This window comes from Thermobia domestica, chromosome 2 (assembly GCF_964235325.1).
Source record: "Thermobia domestica chromosome 2, izTheDome1.hap1.1, whole genome shotgun sequence".
NCBI classification, from domain to species: domain Eukaryota; kingdom Metazoa; phylum Arthropoda; class Insecta; order Zygentoma; family Lepismatidae; genus Thermobia; species Thermobia domestica.
Window position 1 is genome coordinate 64234509 of NC_137455.1, and position 22281 is coordinate 64256789.

The following is a 22281-nucleotide window of genomic DNA, read 5'->3' on the forward strand; positions in this document are numbered from 1 at the left end:
TAATTTCCACTATTTGCTCTATCTAAACGCTAATACTTGGCATAGTTTCATATATTTGAAGTTTGTAGATAATGCACGTAATAAGACATATTAGAAATGTTTCGTTAAAAGTTTCGTTTGTAGATCTAATCCGCATTTCTCTCAATGACATAGATGTCGTTGCTTCGTGTTGAACTGCAGAATTCCCTCGAGTTCTTGAAAATTTCCCACTTTAGCAGAGTTGGTAATTCTCGTAATTTCGGTCGATTTAATGTTTTTTGCTTCTAATTTACTTATTTTAAGCTAATATCTAACACAAATATTTAAAACGGACTTGTTATTAACGTTTCCTGCTGGGGAAACCTTACGAAATTTCGAACATATAAAGAAAACGGAGATATTTTCAAAAAACTTCAAAATAAAGAGACGCGTCATTTATTTTGCTCATGGTAGTACAATACATCAAACTATATTTCGTATGTGGACCATGGGCTTTAGGAAATGCAGGGAATCGTCGAGGGCTTTTAGTGACAAGGCTTATTGCATTATGCAACCTTGATTTCATGGAATCACTCCCGGATTATCTGTTCCATGAGTTCCATTCTATTCGAGATAGTTGTCTATTGAGTCTTCTGCTCATATTGACCCAAATTTTACAATTGGATTCATGTTAAGTGAGTTTGGAGGCCACATGAGTCTTTGAATAGTCATATTCTTGCATCACGTATTAACGATTTTCGCTCGGTGACATGAAGCATTTACGTCCTGGATAATGAAATAGTCCATATTTTCTTCAGGAAAGTTATCTTTAGCTGTTGTAAGAATTTTACGTACCAGAATTTGAAGACGTTTTTGTGCATCAAATGACTCTTCACATATATACATTGTTCTGACGTCTTTGGCGTGAAGCAAGCCCATACCATCACTCAATAACTGAATATTTGCATCTGTTAAACAAAATCCGTATGAAGTTCCTCGTTCATTCGTATCCACAACTTTACACCACTATAGTTTTCCACTATTCTACCTTTCTTTAACGGAGAAAACAACATGCTTCCAGTTGTCATAAGTCCAAGTAGCATATCGCCTTACAAATCTACGTGTTTAAGTCTTCTGTTTTTTTGTCAGTTTCTACTTTCCAGGCGGTTTTTTCTTCGTAATATCCTCTTCATACAGTTAAGATAATACAGTCGTACGAGTTACTGCAGTTCCAAGATCATCTCAAATTATAGGAACGATTTTTGGGGAAGTCATTCCTTAATTCTGCACTGCTATTGATTTTATTTGGTGATCTGCTCTATGATTTCTTATACTATTTTTGCTTGTAAATTACTCTTTCTGCGGTCGAATGGTGGATTTTGAGTATTCCAGCCATCTCCCTTAGAGATGTAACTTAGCTGTGCAAAGCAAGAATTATGTCTTGTTCACGTGGCGAGAAGTTCACATTTCTTACCTATCATACTTGTTTACAGTCCACATGTAGCAACAATTTCATACAAAAACAACGCTGCACAACAACAATATTGCCACTTGACACTGTTCAAACTATGGCAAAGCAGAGAACAATCACAAAATGTTAATTACCTGGGTCTATACATCACAAATGCAATGCAGAATTCTCACTTCAATAACTTACGAGATATTCTCAGGTGCCATCTGGTGAGAATATTACTGATACATAAATAATTAGTAACCGCCGTTGTACACCATAGGTGTCACAGATAATGGAAATGAACTATCACAGTCATACTTTCCTTCTATTCCTCTTCTAGCTGGCAGCAACTATGGTTTTCTGTGTAAGTTGCCTTGAGAATTGAGGTGTCGCTATTTTTTCTTTACAGAGTGTATCGTCTCCTTGCAACTGTGTTAGTAAATAATAGTATGTGCTTACAGTTGTGACTTGTGTTCGTAGAAGTAACATACACTAGAAAGTGGGGATCCTTACAATATACAGCACCTACATAAAATCCCGCTCTACGTTCCAACTTAGGTGCCATTGTGATTAAGAGACTTATCTTTATCTTACCTTGGTACGTGAAGCACACACGAAATATCCGTAAATGAAAAAGAAAAAAATCAAAGATTGATTTCACCAAGGAAAGTTCAATAATTTATTGTAATAAACTTCTTAAATCTCGGTCATTATTTTAAATGCCCTATATCAGTAGATCCACGTATTTTTAGCTTTCAAAGTATCAATTAAAGTTGGATTCACAGTTGGTCTCCATGACATTCATGCTCTGTAGGAAAGAGAAGATAGAAAAGAAACATGATTTTTTGATTCGATTTTATAATTTAGAAATAAAAACGTTGTTTCTCTTTTTCACTCCTCGCGTCAACTATCATTGAGAAACTTTGCATTTGTGTGAAAGTTGGTGATATTCTTCAATGCATTGGTAGAATAAAAATCAATTAGCAAGATCAATAGTGATAATTGTTGGGATTAGTTCATAAGGCAAAATATATTTAATAGGATTTTTCATATTTTGAAAGCCATGTTAGTAGTAAAACCAATATTCCATTTTGTTAATTGTATTGAGAAAATGTTGTGTGTTGTAAAATTTAAAGGAAAATAAATCTGTGTGTATTTATTGTGGAATTATGAGCCTAGGGGCTTTGTGGTGATGTGATATATGTTGGTTCTCGATACAGAAGACCTGATAAATGTAATAGTTGGAGCAGTTACTAAGAAAGATTATATGATTGAGCTTAAGAACCTGACTTACTAAAAATCATGCAAAATTTACCATTTTTCTTTTGCTTATTTTTCATAAGTGAAAGGAGATAATGTAATCCAACTTACCACAATCATAGATAATGTTATTCTACAACATAAAATATGAACCTGAAGAATTTTCAGAATTGACATTCGTAGAAGTTACAGTGTTGTCAGAATAACATTTCCCCCAAAATCTAAGTTAAAGCAGCGACTAGAGGAACGAACTCAACTGCATTTTGATTGCATATCATGTCGTTTTGGTATCCTGTGAACTACTTTTTAAATAATAGTTGTATTTAGTTTGTAATAATAATGTTATTTAAAAAGTAGTTCACAGAATACCAAAATAACAAGATACGTAATCAAATCAGTTGAGTCGTTGCTCTAGTGGGGGAAATGTTATTCTGGTAACACTGTAATTTCTATGGATGGCAACACTGAAAATTCTTCAGGTTCATATTTTCTGTTGTTGAATAACATTATCTATGATTGTAGTAAGTTGCATTTTATTATCCCCTTTCACTTATGGAAAACAAGCAAAAGAAAAATGGTAAATTTTGTATTAGTAAGTTAGGCTCTTAAGTAGAAGTCACGACTGATATGTATTGTAATATAAGGACTTTAAGGTTAGTGTAAAGGGACAAGTTTTGCCGATAGATGTCACTACAGTCTTCGTATCTATTTTTTACCTTTCACGAAAATTTACAATTTCTTTTATAAATTTCAACCTAGAGGCTTCAAATTTTTAGAGAAGGAACTTTATAACCTATTAAAGAGAACAATCCGTGCCGATTGTTTATTTAGAATTTTCTTCATTGTTGAAACAGTTCCATTGTTAAAGGTTTAAATATCCATTTCAACAATCAAGCCATTTCAACAATGAAGAAAATTCTAAATATAAAATCGGCACGGATTATTGCCTTCGATAGATTATGAAGGTCCTTTTCTAAAAATTTGAAGTCTGTAGATTGAACTGTGTAAGAGAAATCGCGAATTTTCGTGAAAAATAAAAAATACATGGGAGAGATACGAAGTCAGTAGTGCGATCTATCGGGAAAACTTGTCCCTTTAAACCAACCTTAAGGAAGGTTTTAGCAACAACAATAACGATTTCCCGATTTCAGCTACTTTAGCTATAGGGCATTTATGTGCTAAGAATATTCAGTAACATTTGGTAGAGCCGTTTCATAGTTTATTTATTTATGTGCTAAAGAGTATGTGATTTGCAACTATGCTCATATTTTTTTAAAATGACGTATTATTTATTAATTGATTCTCGCTCTAATGTTCCTTTCTAATGTACATTTTCTTATTCTACTCTCCTTGGGTAGATACAGTCTTATCCAAAATAGTTGGTCATCCACTCCTCCTTAAATTGATATATTCTGGGAACCATGTTAATATTAATAGGAAATTTTAATATTTTCACTTAAAATAAAGATTTTTAACTGGCCAAAATACATTCACTTTACTTGATTAAATTCCACACTTATGAATAAGAATATATCATTTTCAAAGACAGTTGGGTGGTCAGAATAATTTGAACAAGATTGTATATTCAGAAATACGAGGTGTGTTCAAAAAAATATCGAACCTTTGGTTGGCAAAAATACATTTATTTATTTATTTGGAAATCCGAAGCACTAATCCCCTTCAAAGCGGTTTCCTTGGTAATGCACACACTTCTCCCAGAGCACCCACCATTGTTGGAAACGCTTCAGAAATGCAGTTTTTGGAATGGTGAGCAACTGCGCTGTCGCATTTCGCATGATGTCTTCTCTTGACTCAAATCGGGTTCGTTTTAGTGATATTTTCAGCTTAAGAAATAACCAAAAGTCACAAAGACCTATGTCGGGTGTGTAGGGAGCGTGACGACACGGGAATGTTATGTTTGGTGATGAAAGCCTCAATCAAATTTCGCGAATATTCTCATCATGCCCAAATTCTCCTTCAGAATTGAATATATCGATCCGATCGAATGTTTCCCGCTTGGGTATCGAAAACCTTTTGGCAAAATGTGATGCAATATCGCTGCTCAAGTTTTTCTGTCATTTTACAAAAAACTGAAATCCAACGACAGCTCACCACACGTCTTCAGTCGTTGGCCGAGTGCCAACGATTGACGCTTTCTGCAGGCGGGAAAAGATTCATGATTGCGTATTAGTGTGCTCTCTACATCTACACTGAAGAAAGTCTCCGGCGCTGCATTTGTTTACGCGGGGAAAAAAATAAGGTTTGATACTTTTTGAACATACCTCGCATATAAGATATATTCGTTACACACACACACATACACAAAAAAAATGGGCATTCTGATTTAGTAACACCGATTTCAAATTAAGTTATTACGTTACATTGAACAACACCGAATAATAATAAATTATATGGTATCATATAAGATAACATTACATAATTTTATATGTATTTTTATCGTTAATTGGTTTGATTTCAATTTAGTTACTTGTTTCAATTTATGCAGAAAACTCATAACTTATTTTTACAATAACTTTTAAGTAAGTTTCAAAGAAATAATTTTACTTTTCAGTTTTACAAATGATATGAAATCTGTAACTTGTGAAGTGTATTATGCCGCTTTAAATTTCAAAGACATTGTTCTTGCAACAGCACGGATACCGTCAAATGATCCGTCTAAAGAACGTTTTGAAACGGTAGGTTTTATTATTTTACTTATTCTTTTAAATTTATGGAGCATTTACACTTGTTATGCAGAATGGCTACATATTTTTTTACAGTTTCTAAAAATGCTAAAAAGGAAACGTCATAACATTATTAATGTAGAAGTATAATACATAATAAAATGTTAATTCATTGTATTTCTTTATTTCAAAGTACCCATAGAATAATCTCTGCTGGTGTTCTCTGCCCACCCTTGATAACACGACAATTTTTTGTTGTATGGGGAAGCAGTTGATTGTCAGTAACTCGTTGGTTACCACGATTATATCGGCTATATCCGACGTTTGAAGAACACTGGAGTGCTATTGGTGGAAAATAGATAGTTTGAATCAGGAAACCAAAGGAAAATGAGTGAGATTCCTGATTATAACAAAATGGTGGCCATCAATGAGTTTCATTTCGTATTAGACTAAAATAGCTAGATTTCCGGTAGTCAGTAATATTGAAGGCCTGTTATGTGGTCTGGTAGTTATATATTGTTAAATGGAATCAGTAATACCAGTAATATTTACTTACTATTTCCATGTCTAATTTTACAATAAATGATTTTTATTAATACTTTCTAGTAGCAACTACTACTATAATCGTACTTAAGTATTATTATTGTTATTACGATTACTATTATTGCTTTTAAGAATGAAAATATTATTTTGTTCCATAAACTAAGTTTGATTGCTTCATTTGGATTAATATAAGCACATATTAAGATAAACAATAAAACATTACAATTACTTTGTGTAAACTATTGTGGAGAAGAAAAAAGTGACATCTTCAAAGGCAAACTTTTGTCATAATTCTTATGTAATATAAAATATTTTTGTTAACAAATGTGTTACTATTATGTAAGAAAATCGATTTTTAATATACAATAAAAGTTATTCGCAACGTAGAAAAGTAGTGGAAGAACAAAAAATTACTGACATGAAAAGATACACTTATTTAAACAATATTTACTAAAAATATTGTTCTTGCAAGCCAGTAACCAGAAAAAAATTGGGAAATTCTTAATTTTTAGGAGAGATACGGAATTCTAAAGTAATCAAGAACCCTAAAATTCAAAACTTAACTCTTGACGTCCATTGATCGATTAGGACCAGAGAGGTCTAGGATCGAGTAGATATCTCAAATTTAGTTGGATGATACATGTTACGTATACCGAATCAAACGCCATTATTTCTAGTTTTAATTCAAGTACGTCATAATCGCCACATGACAATGTCAACAGGGTAAGTTCTTTACACTTAATGGAACTCAGGATCAGTCGCACTAATTCAAATATATTAAAACAAATTAGAGAGCTTTAAACTGCAAATATATCCCATTCTACCCATTTTGAAATACAAGTAGTGAGAAAGTACGACTACGATCGACCTTCTGTCACTGACTTACCGTGCCAGTGTTCTCATTCCACAAGACAGTGCTCAATATTCACACAAGTCCTTCTGTGTTCGAATAACCTGGGGTTTATATTAATGAACATTTATTATGGATGAATATCTATTATCCATGAACAATATGAATTATGCACGAGACTAAGGGCTAAGGGAGACGATAATTTTGAGATGGATGGTAATGGTGGAATGTTAAAAGTGGAAGGAAATGGAAGAATCTCGAGAAAACTCAAGCATGTTGCGTTTGTCCACTCGAATTTCATTGAATTTGCACCTATAAGAAATTTAGTGAAATAGGAAATAGGTTACTTCTTCCATTTTTTAGATAACACCCAATTATGTTTGGCAATTTTTGGGGAATGTATTCTGAGCATGGTCTTGTAAAAAATCAACCTGGAAACTTACTACATCTCTTCTCTTCCGTAAAAAATAGTTAACTCAAACAGAAGAAGTAACGTTGATATTCTGACAAATAAATTAAGAATTGTTAAACTGTCATTTGAACTAATGATTAAAGTAAAGTTTTGGAACCTCTTTCAGTACTGCAAAAATACATTTCTTTTTACTCTTAATAAAATTTTTGCATCAGTTCAATCTGCCTCTTCAGAAAATACATTTTCACACTATCAAATACAATACTTTATCATCTTTAAAAGAATAGAAATAAATGTCTTAGATAATTATGAAAATATTGTACATTTTCGTAATGATGTATGACTTCTTTGCTTTAAAGAAAACGCAGCTTAAACTCAGAAATAATATGTCCTCTATCTATAGGAATGTGTTCTAGGGTTTGAGTTCTCAGGAAGAAGACAAGATGGCAAAAGAGTAATGGGCCTTGTAGAAAGTCGTGGCTTAGCTACAACAGTTCGCGTATCTTCAGATCTTCTGTGGGAAATTCCAAGCACATGGACCATGGAAGATGCAGCAACAGTGCCATCTGCATATCTGACAGTAAGTATTTACTTACGTATATCATTTTCCGCCTTAGGAACTCTAAACTCATGGCTTCGGTTGGAGATATTAATTTTTTCCAAAAAACACTCTACAGATACTATACATTCAGACAAAGATATAATATATCAATAGTACTAAAGTAGTAACATAATTTTTAAATATTAATTGCTGCATGTGATACCACGACACACAAAGTGAATTTTAAACTTGATGTTATATAGAAAGATCTGATTGAAGGTATTTCTCTATGATATAGAATAAGTGATTGTGTAGCAATAATTTAAGATACCTTTTAAACCATAAATTTAGCCGTTTATTATATAGGTTTATTCCAATGTGCTGTAACGAGTTTTCAGGTGTTTGTTATCGAAAAGTTTGTATATGAGTATGATTGATGGTTCTAATATTGTATTGACGTAAGTTCGAATTTAGTTGAAAATTTCGTTTATTCTTTATTCATATGAATGAATGTCGTTGTTTCGACTGTCGAAGTGAGACGGTATGCAGTGGTATGCCATACCACTTCTGGTTTTTTAGTGATGAAGGCATACCACTTCTGGTTTTTCAGTGATCAAGACATACCGTTACTGGAGAGTAGATGCTAAATACGTTTTATAAATCCATTCTTATATACAGCAATTGTTGAACATCTTTGCACATAAAAAAATTTTTATTTCTTATGTACTAATTTCTAAGTTGACAATACCGATATTTTTGTTATCTTTTTCCTACCTTTTGTTTTCAAAATGGCTTCAAAGAAGTTCATTTGGTTTATATTTTGATGTGCCATATTGAATTGTTTACTTCTTATGTGTGTGTGTCTTCTTGCCTTAATGCATGCAAATGTTATGTTTTGAGCATGGGTGGATTTAGAGGTTGTCTGCTGTGGGGGCGGATCTTCTGGAGGCTTGGAATACCTCTCAGTTGAGTGGGGTTCCGGGAGTTTTTTCGCAGGAAATTGTGAAGACAAAAACTCAGTTTTGAGCATTTTCATGCATAATTCTCTCTAATACACATAAGGGGACTTTTTTTCCCAGAAAGTTGTTGGCGGGGATCAAAGTCTATCCATGTCTTCCTTGTAACTACAAAGGAGCTTTCCAATGGTTTTCAGTCATTACGTAAACCAAAACACAATCTTTTAGACAACATCCCCTCACTGTATTTCAACATTTAGATAGCCAGTATGTCGAGTCAAAATCGTAATAAAACATACTGCCTCTGTTTTTTTCCACTTCGAACACTGAATATATATAATAGTAATATACAGTATAATTGTAATATTCCTAGGTTTTGATGCACTGTTATACTAGATGTATGAATAAGAACTGATAGCATTATTTTTAGCATATATTTCTGTACTGTAAATACTTCCGTCACATGGTAGGTATTACTCCAGAAAATGATTCCGTACGATATTAGTGACTCGATTAAATCGAAGTAAGGGGTTTTCAATGTTTCCAAAATTTTAATTTCGAGAGTATGCGTAGCTTTCGTGCTTAGTTTCCTCAACAAATTATAGATATGTTCATCCCAAGATAATTCAGACTTTTTCTTAATCAAATATAAGATACCGGTATCAGTTATCCAGCTAGATGCAACTGATGTGTATTTGGGGAGTTTGGCTTTCCCTAATAAAACATATTATAGTTATTATCGTTTATTTATGTTGAGTTGGTTCACCTTTAACCATTCTGTAAGTTTAGCTATCGTGTTATCAAATATGTATCCTTCAGAGTAAGAGTAGTTTGGGATTTCAATTAACATACTTTTGTCATCATTAAAAAGAACGCTTTTGATGGGAAGAAGGTCATTAATACATATAAGGAGTATTTTGAGACCTAAAACTGATCCTTGTGGTACTCCATACTTAATGTGCCTTACCCCTGATTTGGTGATCATATTTCCCATATTGCATGCGGCTAGTTAAACAGGATTAAATCATAAGTTAGTATGACCTTTAATAGAATAATTATAAAATTTATTTAATAGAATTTTGTGATCAACTAGGTCAAAGGCCTTTGTGAGATACAGAAAATTTCCATGTATTTTATTTCTGCTTTATATATATATATATATATATATATATATATATATATATATCACTTAGAAAAGCCGCTACGGCATTGTTAACTGATCTGTACTTTCTAAAATTGAGTTGGCTATTTGTGAAGGTTTTTTTCTATTTTTCTTTTCTTTCTCCAGAAAATGCACTAATCTGTTATACATAATTTTTCCCAACTGTTATACATAATTTTGGACTAAATGAACAACACAGTTCAATCCAACACACTGCACATTTATGGAAACTTGCCACATAATTGAAGTTGAAGGTATCATGTGTCTGGAAGAAAAGTGTCTCAATAGGTTCCACTTACAGGTGTTTTGAGATCGAATAGCCCACTTTACTTATTTATTTACTTTTGGAAGCAAAAATCACCAGGAAAAAGACCGTTTTTGCTCTTATATCTTTCCCCACTTGGTTCAAGCACTTGAATCTTAGCCCAGAATCTTAATCTCGAAGAAATAAAGAAAAAAATAGGAAATGTCGAGTTTGATCTCCCTAAATTAATGGGGTTATGAGATACCAAATTTTTTCTCAACAATTTAGACGCTCTATCCTCTGAAGATGTGTATTTTAATCATATTGATATGATAATATCTTAGCTTGGGATAGATGATAACTATATTTAAAAAATCATTACAGACAATTCAGCCATTTTTTTCATGATCTATCCCACACAAGATCACTTTCACTGTTGTATGTTAAACAAACAATCTTCTTCTGGTAAAATTATTACGTTTTTACATTCCAATATAGTGCCCAATTGAACATTTCACAATTACTTTTATTTTTTCTCTTTTCTTTTTCCCTGCTTTTTTCCACGTATATTTGATGAAGTATTTAGCGAAAGAACTTACATAGCTTTTTTTAAAAAAATATCTTTACTATATTCTGACAAGACTAGTTTTATACACGCACACACACACTATATATATATAGTGTTTCAAAACAACACCGACAACATTTGAGAGCTGATTCCTGACACCAAGATAAGAAAAAAGTACAAACCAACCTGGGTGCACGAATGCTTCCTTTCGAAGTTATAGGCTGTCGAAAATATAGAAAAATGAACTTTTAAGATCCATAGCTCCAAAACTATGGGACCTATCGTAGTCGGGTCAAGACCTCACTTCGAAACTAATATGTGCGCTATCCAAAATATATGTTTCAGAATCCTGCGACACTCACGCAACAATTTTTATGAAAGAAGTTTGGCTACGGGCATATGATTTGAAGTACCACCAACTACCTCTATAAAAACTGTTGTCGAAGTGCTGCAGGATTCTGAAACTTGGATATTTAGATAGGGCACATATTAGTTCCTAAGTGAAGTCTTGACCCGACTACGGTAGGTCCCATAGTTTTGGAGCTATGGACTTTTAAAGTCATTTTTTCATGTTTTCGGCAGCCTATAACTCCAAAAGGAAGTATTTATGCATCCAGGTTGGTCTATACTTTTCGTCTTTTCTTGGAGTCAGGAATCACCTCCCAAATGTTGTCGGTGTTGTTTAGAAACACCCGATATATATATAATTCCAGTTCGATTTCCGAGGTTTACATGTAACTCCGATTGTACGTTAAACTGAACTCGAAATTTTAAAGTTACAAAAAATATGAAATAAATTAATTTGTCAAATCATTGTTTACAGTTATCTATTATATCAAAATTTAATTCATAACACCCACGCACAAAATAAACAAACAAATACATTAATAAAAGTTCTATGTACCAGACCCCAGGGCATGTATTCGATGTATTTTGTTACACAGAATCCAAGTTTCGAAACCTCAGGATAATTGACCTTGCCAGTTTTATTTTATGCGAAAAACGTGTTTCATCCCTATCCTCAAAGTTTTGGCTCGAAAATTGACATGGTCAATCACTCTGGGGTTTCGAAAGTCGGATTCTGTTTAATAAAATACATCGAATCGATACCCCGGACTGTATTACGTGTATCCTCCCTATCCAAAATCGCTCAAGATTTTAGCCGATAATAAAATATTGACACAGTCAATCGTAATGGGGTTTCGAAATTTGGATCTCGTGTAACAAAATACATGAAATTCATGTCCTGGGGTCCGATGCACAGAATTTCTCTATGCGTGTGTGTGTGTGTGTGTGTGTGTGTGGCTATGTAATTAACTATGTTTAAGGTTAAATGCAGCTAAGAGAAGCTAAGTTTTTAGTATTTAAATTATACATTTCTTAATCAATAAATATTACCTTATTACAAAAAGTGTTATTATTGTTTTGCAAGGTCTATTATGCATTGATCATTCGTGGACGTATGAGGCAAGGTGAAACAATTCTTATTCACTCAGGAAGTGGAGGTGTAGGGCAAGCAGCTATATCTGTTGCCTTAAGTATGGGCTGCGAAGTCTTCACAACTGTCGGCACTAATAAGAAGAGGGAGTTTCTGAAAGAGAGATTTTCTCAGGTAACATAAGCTTGTGCTCTAACCATACAATTCGTTATGTATGTTATATGATTGACGTTCCGAAAGTAAGTTTCATCATTTTTTTTTCTTTTTTTTTCAAACGCTAACTTTATTGCCAAACACAAGTACACCATGTTCTGTACTCTAGCAATGTTGTTTCCATTCGTGTATGTGGAAGGGCTCCTACTTTGACCTTTGTCCTCTACAATCTACCTTCCTTCACTGAACATGCAACACCAGCGACCAACCATTTGAAGAGACGTGACCTCATCACCATACACGGTATGTAGTCGTTCATAAATGACGGTCACACTAATCCCATGTGCCCACTCATACCAGATAACAGTATGCATTTCTATTGGCGACCATTGTCAGCACACGTCTGTCTGCCATCGTGATCTGTACTCGAATAACCTCGGGGACGCCGGTCTGGTGTTACTCTCTTTTCTTCGGCGTTCTGCGCATGCGTGATTCCAGCTCCGCTGACGTTCCCTGCATCGTTGAACCAGCAACGGATGTGGTTTCTTATGACGATTTTTTGTTTCATCTGGTGTACCACCTTCTCGCTCAAAACAAATGACGAAACTTACTTTCGGAATGTTCCTCGCAATAAGTATCAACAAATTATTTTAATATATTAAGTACTCATTAAGTAAGTTAATTTCAATTACTGTTTGAATGTTTGAGGAAACTTTTGTTCATGACGTAACGTTTAAACCTCAGTTGTCGTTACATTAGAATTTGCAATGAAAGCTCTAGTTATATTTGAGTTACAATAAAAGTGTTATGAGCAGGGGTAAAAGTGAGAGGGAACGCGGGGGATGCCGCGTCATGCCGCAACCCCACCTTTTCAGATCCACTTTTACCCCTAGTTATGAGTAATATAATATCTTGTGCCTCCTTGGGTTTTATGCATGTTAACGCATTTAATTCCATAATATGACCTATTTATCTTGTAGATGCGTAAGTTAGGAACACAATATAAAGAATAACATAATCGTACTTTTGTAATTCGTAGAATGATTCTTAATTACTGATATTTACTTGCAGCGACAAATTCGCTAGAATTAGTGAATATTTGGTAGAAGTAAAGAAGGCAGAAACTTTTTCCCTGCTTGTACATATATGTAGGGTCAAGTAATAAAATTAAGAATAAATCTTATTTAAAATTCCTGGTATTTTGTTAGCAATAAAGAAAGTAGATGGATTGTTGAAATAGGAACTGAAACTACCTTGGTGTCGATCCAAATAACTGTTCTCAGGATGCAACCAAGTAATGTGTTGGTTTTTCAACATTTCAATAACAGACATTGTTCCCATCTTCAGAGTGAGAATGACAAGATCACATAGAGGAACTGTATATATACCTCGGATGGACATGGTAGGTTATGATTAGTTGATGGGATTGTCCAATTAGTTGTCAGTCTGAAGTTGGTTGTGATTAGTCGTTGGTTGGTGCTTTTTAAATAAGAATATCTATATAGAATTAAGTTGTTGGGACAATATTACTGCCTTCTTTCAATATAGCTAAATACTGTTTACACGAATGTTGCCAAATCATATGTTAAATTCTCTTCCCTCCAAAAAATCTTATTTTAGTCCATTTGGTTTTTCTTTTAAAAAAATAAGAAGACAGTATATAAGGTGCGTGACCTAAATAGCTCATCCAACCTTGACCAACCTAGTATGAAAAAGGATTTAGGCAGCTTAATATGAATGCAAAACACTTTCTTATGTGGGCGTTTGATTTCAAATTATCAGCTACGAAATTTTTAGTTTGGACTTCGCAAATTTTTCACGAAAAAAAAAAAATCTGCTATTTACACGAAGAATGAGGGGTAAAAATACATGGAACAACATAGGACCAAATTAAGAGCCTCAGAGACCCTAAACACCTAAAAGATTTTGCTGTTCTCATATATATGTAGTTCAAAACATTGACAATAATAATAAACCATTATTTTTTTTAATTTAGCAGAATTAAACAAAACTCAGAATAAGGTGGAAAATAATGTTTATTTTAGTATACTTCCACTTTATATTTGAAACTTTTTTCCTATTCTTTTAATTGTAAAGTCTTTGATCAGATTTTCATTCATTATTATTATCAATCATTATTTCTATCACTATTATTATTATTATTATTATTATTATTATTATTATTATTATTATTATTATTATTATTATTATTATTATTATTATTATTATTCGTCTTTCCTTACAGTTGACGGACGACCACATATTCAATTCACGAGATACAAAGTTTGAACAGAAGATTTTATCTGCAACAAACTACAATGGAGTTGATCTTGTACTTAACTCTTTAGCTGAAGAGAAACTGACTGCTTCTGTTAAGTGTTTGGCAAAGCATGGAAGATTTCTGGAGATTGGAAAATTTGATCTATTGAATAATAATTCACTAGGTTAGTTAATAGTTTTTTTCTTCCTTGTTGGTATATAGTTGATGTCTATTTATTTTATTATTTTGAATTCTGATTCTATCTCTGTCATGCTTATTCTCCTATAAAAGGCAAACAGAAATAAAACTAAGTAACATGAAAGTATCTAATTCTTCTTTTTTTTTTTTAAGTATCTGTTAATAACATTCTTACATAAATTAATGTACTACAAGGGCGATTCAGAAAGTAATGCCAACAAGCCCACTACTTGACCAATAGTACTGCAAACATTCTGAACTGTTTATCATTAATGCACTGATGTTTAAGCTATAGAATGTCTCTTGTTTCACCTTCCTATCTCTTCTCGTTTCAGAGTAATGGAGCAATCCATGGCATCCAGTGATGACGTCCGGTTAAAACAGGGGGCTGTCATTGAATGTTTGACTGCGGAAGGTTGTGTCTTCAGGAACATCCATCGCCGACGACGAGTCATGGATACACCATTACGACCCTGAAATGAAGCGTCAGTAGATGGAGTACCACCACACGTCCTCTCCTCCGCCCAAAAATTCAAAATGGTCCCATCTGCTGACAAAGTGTTGTTGACATTTTGCCTCATCCTGCCTATAGACCGGATCTTGAGCCCTGTGACTTTTGACTCTTCCCCAAACTTAAGGATCACCTTAAGGGCGAACGCTACAGTTACGACATTGAGGTGGAAACAGCAGTTCGGCAATAGTATCGCCAGCATCTACCACAATTTTTCGCCGACGGCATGAAAAACCTTGTTTTGCGTTGCCACAAGTGTGTTCTTGTAATGGGGACTATGTTGAAAAATAATGTCACCATTTGCAGCTGGCATTGCAAACTTTCTACTAATATCTGTAACGGTGCTATCTGCCAAACGTAAATAAAGATATCATCTTGGAGGCATTACTTTCTGAATCACCCTCGTATCATGGAACAAAGCGTTTTTTCTTGCTGATAACTCTGGAGGAAAGACACTCTCTATGGCCCATAGAGGCATGAAAAGTTTTGTCAAGAAAAAATTCTAACTTTATAACTTCAAACATGTACTAACGGAACTTAGACGCTAAAACAAAGAATTCGCATCAGAAAATTAATTCTAGATTTAAAAAGAAAGTAAGTGCTAGCTAGTGCTTTTTCTTAGCTTCCCCAATTCTTGTGTAAAATTTTTGAAAATGTTTCTATTACTAAAATTTTGACAGTAATTGATCTGAGAAGATGATTCCCTTGTTTTGAAGTTTAACATCTACTTAAGTTTATAACGCTACAATTTTTCTTTTAGTTAATATTTCATAATAAATTCCAAATATAATTAGCTGCTGCTAATTATTAAACTTACTAAATGATCACACAGCAGTTAAATCACTTAAAACACAGTATATTTTGCAATAATTATTATTTTACAATGATTCAATATACATCTGTATTACACGATGTTCTGGCTCATTATATCATGATAATTGTCTACAAACATATACCTGGTAACCAGCACTATCTCCTTAGGAACAAAGTCAGTTGCCATAACAACAAATAAACAAACTCGTTTACATGGCAACGGCAAAATAAAAATTACAAATCAACAATTTTTTATTACATTTAATATTACATTTTTCTTCTTCTTCCTCCTCTTCTGTGTAGCTAATGCAAGTAAATATAGCATTTTTGGCCTGAATAATTAATAAATTAAAAAGAAAATACAGATTATCGTTGTAATTTTGAGGTTATAGATTTTGACAATTCTCGCAAAATGAGCATTTTCAAGTTTTTAGCGCTTAATTGGAACATATTTGCAGTACAATTTATTTTTCAAAATTAGTTTTGACATTAACAATTTCTCTTGCAATTATTCAAATTTTATTTTCTGTTTCTCTTAAACATATTTGTTTGACATCTTTGATGGTGTCCTCAACTTATATCTATTGTTCATGCATTCAGTGAAAATAACAAAACGAAATATTTTGTGTTTAATGTTTTGATTTGTAGGAATGAGAGTGTTTCTTAAAGATTGCAGTTTTCACGGAGTAATGTTAGAAACTATGCTTAATGAAACTGCTACTGTAAAAGACGAAATACAAAAATTGTTACTGAAAGGAATCCAATCAGGAGCTGTGAGACCTTTGAGTAGAACAGTATTTTCTGAGGATCAAATAGAAGAAGCATTTCGGTAAGTTATTTGTACTGTATCTAAAATTAAAGTAATAGTAGTGAACATTTTGCAAAATTCTTCATTTTTGCCCCGCTTTGTCAGACCAACTGACTACGATTCGTCGAATACGGAAAAATGACACGAAACGACCTGTACAACCATCAATTATATGTTCCAAGTATCCATAGTTCTTTCGTAGTGTTTCTGATAGCTCTTTCATTGTATTCCTCTAGTGTGAAACTGATATCCTTTGTTTTACCAGAGCGTATATTACACACGTCCAATTCCTAACAGGGTACAGGCAACCACTAATGCGCCAAAACTATTAATCTTTTCACTACTCACTTTTTTGGGGTATTTTAGAAGTTATTCATTTTGTTTATTGCATGATCTTATGAAGTAATGATTGATCACTTCTGAAGTTACGATCTTCTTTAACACTTTTACATAGCATACTACACGCAGCTTTATGCAATTAATTGATTTTTACGTTCAACATTTTTCTTGGCACATTATTTAATAAGGTGGCAGGTTCGAGATTATATAAGATGGCTAGTAAGTCAAATAGAAATTTTACAATGACTTGCACTTTTCAACTCAACGCTCCACATACACGCACACACACAGTGTTGCAAAACATTACCAAGAGCTTCTCTTTTCACTTTCTTCTTCCTTTTCTTCTAATCGTTAGTTTCTGTGATACTAGATGGCAAACTGATAGAACACAGACCACTATCACGGAGCAACTTGTCCAAAGACATGAAAGAAAAACAATTATGTTCACTAAATTTACACTTTCATAAGCCAAAGAAATTTCGACGAGAAACAAAACAGTTATATGTTTGTCGTGAGCCGCGACGGAACCACTAGTGTGTCAGTAGAAAATTATAATATTGAAACTAATTAATGATACAGATCTTCATTACGGAATAATTATTTAATTAGTTTTCATTTTCTAAAATAATATTTGCTGTTATTGAATTGCATTTTATTTGTACACTGTATTTCTTAAATGATCAAAAATGCGAAGTAACTTATTAAGTATGAAAGTAAACATTGAATTTTGTACCATTACTATTTTAAATTGCAGTTTGTGTGCTAAAAATTGAAAAAAAGAATCAAAAACACTAATGTAGATCAACTGTTGAAACCAACACCAAAAAACTTAAGTACATTAAACAATTTTTTTTTTTTTTAAATAAACTTTTTTATTTTTGCAATGGATAAAAGAATAAAAACTAATGTGATCTGCTGTGGCCGCTATGAAGAATGTCAATCGAAACCTTCTTTTTCGATTAATTTAAGGATAAAGGTTTAGTTTAATATTCTCAGTAGTATTTAATTTACTTTGAAAAATTATACCATAAAATAATAATTGCATATCTCATTTGCTTCCTATTGTTTGAAAATATCTAGAATTCCAAATATCTGAAACTGATTTTATTTCAAATTAAGACATTGTAATCAATATTTAACGATGTGGTAAAATCATGTTATAATATCTAACAATTTTTTAAATGCCCTTACAGATTTATGTCATCAGGAAATCATATTGGTAAAGTTATGCTCAAAATACGGAACGAGGAGTCTATGAAAATATGTCAGCCATTTCCCAAGAAAGTAAAAGCTGTGCCGAGGTTTTATCCTGATCCTAGACATATGCATATTATAATAGGTATATTTTTAATTTTTCAGACAGTCAAGATACTTTCATCTTTATAGCAAATGGGTCTAGTAAGAGAGGGAGCTATGAAACAAATCTTGAAAATTTTAGTTTTTGCCATTTCTAGTCTTCTACTGGCATATGTCATCTATCATTTGAGCTACAATCATGTGACACAGCTCCCGCGTTTTCTGCAGCAGATACTCTGAGTTCATGAATACGTCCTCAGCAGCATTTTGAGTAAGAGGAGCTATGCCATTTACCGATGGTGTCTAGTATGGAGGTAGAGGAGGTACCAACATTTGAATAGTAAAATAGTACAGAATAGTGTTGTAATATCTGGTGCCAGCTTTTATATCACGAAAATAACTGCTGTGAAATTTGATGCAACACTACCAGGCGTACTCTTCTTCAAATACACTTATTTTGACATGGAAATCTTCAAGAAGATGCCATTTCATCGCTCCAAAACCAGAAGAGATTTCGTGGTTGATTATCCATACGTGACTACACTTCTTGAAGAAATACTACAACCCTATTCACATGGACCACTACCTTACCATATCTGCCATGAAGTTAAAAGATCTCATGTCAATAACGCCTAATGCTCGTCCAGTTTTTTTTTTTTTTTTTTTTTTTTTTTTTTTTTTTTTTTTTTTTTTAATGATGTTTACCAAAAACTTACATCCACTGAAACAGTGGAGGGTGAAGGTACCCCAGAAAACATGCTGTCTTTCTTTCATACGTAAACCTTGAACAGGATTTATATTCAGAAAAAAGTATTTAAGTCATGTTAAAACTCTTTAATGTATGATACTATATTGATTTTTCCATATGGGTATACTACAAACATTATATCATGCATTTCATAATAAATGCTATTTACATTGAAATTCATTTTTTTGCATAATTTACCTAACAATATGTTAAGAAGTAAAAAAGTTTACCCTTTATTATACAAATTGTGACGCAACACCATGCTTTAGAAAACTCAATATATTTCCATTTTTTGTCGAAGTGGCATAGCTTCCTCTCTCACTAAACCTCTCAAATATTTCACTAGCAACTATATTATTTAAAAATCTTGTAGTGGATGACATAGTATTTAAGATAGATAATATCATATAATATGATATAAAATCACAAATTACATATTTCCAGAATAGTGATTTTTTAATATATATATATATATATAATCATCAGCATCAAGAAAGATTATAGCATGTACAGAATGCTACATAAGATATATGTCATGTTTACTGTTGCTACAAGTACAAACTATTTTATAAGTTGGAGGTTTGTCAATACAAAACTTCCTTCACAAGACATGCAATTATTTCCAAGATCAGATTAATACGTGTCTGGCTAGTATAGTGTAATTTAAGTTCCCTTGTTTTTAGAAAACTCTGGAAGATAAATGTCCTTTCTTTTTCTCAATCAATCTATCTACATATCTATATCTAGATATCTAATACTCATGCAAAGACATCAGTTTAGTAGCGAATTTAATATTGTATTTATTTATTTCGTAACAGGAGGTCTTGGAGGCATTGGTTTAGAACTAGCAGATTGGCTTACAACAAGAGGTGCCAAACACTTAGTGCTTGCATCAAGACAAGGCATACGCAACGGTTATCAAAAGCTCTGCGTACATAGATGGCAAAGAGCTGGAGTGAATGTTACTATATCCACCACTGACATCACGACACTTGAAAGCGTCACGATGCTATTACGTGAGAGTGAAGAGATTGGTCCTGTGGAATCTATATTTAACCTTGCAGCAGTAAGTCTTCTTATTCAATTATAAAACCATAGCATACTTGTGTGTTCTTTGACTCTGAAAAGAATACGGAAGCAGTCAAGTGGTATTTTGGGGAAAAGCAGTTTACAAATGAGTTTACTATATTCTATACTAGCTGAGCACTCTATACTTATATTTGAACCTCGTCCTACATTTGAACTCCCTAGTAATGCAAATAGATAAATAAATATCCTACTTCTCTCCCTACAGTAATCTAGAAGTATACCAAACCAATTGTGTGGATTTTATAGCAGATAAACAGAAAACAAACATACATTCAGCTTTATACCCCAGCATGTTATTTCAGAAACCATTAAATTTCCTTTTGTTTGTTTTTAATTTTATTTTTATTATTTTATTTTTGTCATGTAAAATCGTGCCTCAGATGATCTCTTCCTTTGTATCGAAAAATTTGAGCATAATCCTTTAAATCTTGATTAAAAATGGCTTTAGAAATGAAACCCAATCAACGGTATTTTTGTATAAATGAAGAAAGTAGTACACAGCTGTCTTTTTATTTATTTACCAATTTTTGTTATGTAATATTTGATAACTGATGTTCACTTTTATTCTTAAGTTATTCAGCTTATGACATGTAAGTTTACTCATAAAATGAAGCAGAAATTTTCATGAGCTAAGTATGCCTTATTATTCCAAACCCCATTTCGTCGAACATATGATCATTTTCTCAAGTTCTTCTATTGTAACGCAAGCGAAATGAAAATAATATATATATATATATATATATATATATATATATATATATTTTACTATGTGGTACAATAATGTATTTGGTGATATTATCGTAGTTTCAAAGGATTAATGGTTTTGAAAAAAAATCCGATTTTTACTCTGCTGTGAAATTTGCTGAGCAAGTTTCGGAGAGAGACGTTTCAAACTATGCCCTTTGACCTACATCTATGTGGACCAAACATGTGTCAAATTCCATATAAATCTACATTAATTACAAAGCTACATGCCTTGTTAAAAATAACCATCTTTTGTTTGTACAAATGAATGTGAGTATGGTGCTGTGCAGAATGAGGTGGGTTCCATTTTTATTTTTATTTTTATTTTTATTTTTATTTTTATTTTTATTTTTATTTTTATTTTTATTTTTATTTTTATTTTTATTTTTATTTAATTTTATTTTTATCTTTTTAATTTTTTATTTTATTTTATTATTATTATTATTATTATTATTATTATTATTTTGACTGGACTTACGTTAGTTTGAAACATATTTAAAGCTTCATTTGTGTCAATTAATCGAATGTTTGTTTTAGGTGATCAAGTCTGGTCATAAATATTTAAATAAGACTACAAATATCGAAAGAACTAACAGTGAAAGACAACTGTACATGGTAACTATAGGAAATGCCGATATAAAGTCATATGTATTGTATTAATAACTCTTTCCTGATGTATATAGTTCATCGTAGTTTCAACAAAAGCAGCGGAAGTTTTCCAACTTAGGTTTAAAGTGAATTTAAGTCATGTTATTTCTTGATTATTAATTTCGTTTCTTTAAGTTTTCAATTGTAAACAAAGAATTAATTTCATTAACTGCTATTGAATGTTGTACATTCATTGTTTGTTTATTGAATGGCTCTTTTTCAGGGAAATCTGCCATTAAAAATTTAACTTTTAATGCTACGAGCGAAGGAAAGAAAGCTTACTTAATGTACTGTTTCCTGTATATATATATATATATCTATATCTATATATCTATATATCTATATATATATATATCTATATCTATCTATCTATATCTATCTATCTATCTATCTATCTATCTATATATATATATATATATATATATATATATATATATATATACAGATGGTGATCAGAAAAACGGAAACACCTGTAGTTGGCAACACGTCAGATGTGTGGGTTGGCAGTGGTGTCGTGGCGCCCGCAGCGCCGGACCGCTGGTGGTGGTGTGTTAGGTCGGTCTCCATACTACGTCAGGCGCAGTGGAACAGCAGTGTCCAGTGGC

The 22281-nt window shown here is 32.6% G+C and overlaps 1 protein-coding gene across 1 annotated transcript in view; it reads left to right on the top strand.

Moving 5' to 3' along the window:
* LOC145679053 (fatty acid synthase-like) overlaps positions 1–22281 on the top strand; it is a 99560-nt gene that overhangs the window by 60773 nt on the left and 16506 nt on the right. Inside the window, exons 13-19 of the mRNA XM_081749651.1 lie at positions 5244–5367; positions 7564–7740; positions 12064–12243; positions 14468–14666; positions 16653–16833; positions 18345–18490; positions 20014–20261. Coding sequence (XP_081605777.1) covers positions 5244–5367; positions 7564–7740; positions 12064–12243; positions 14468–14666; positions 16653–16833; positions 18345–18490; positions 20014–20261 — 1255 coding nt within the window. The remainder of the gene's footprint in view (positions 1–5243; positions 5368–7563; positions 7741–12063; positions 12244–14467; positions 14667–16652; positions 16834–18344; positions 18491–20013; positions 20262–22281) is intronic.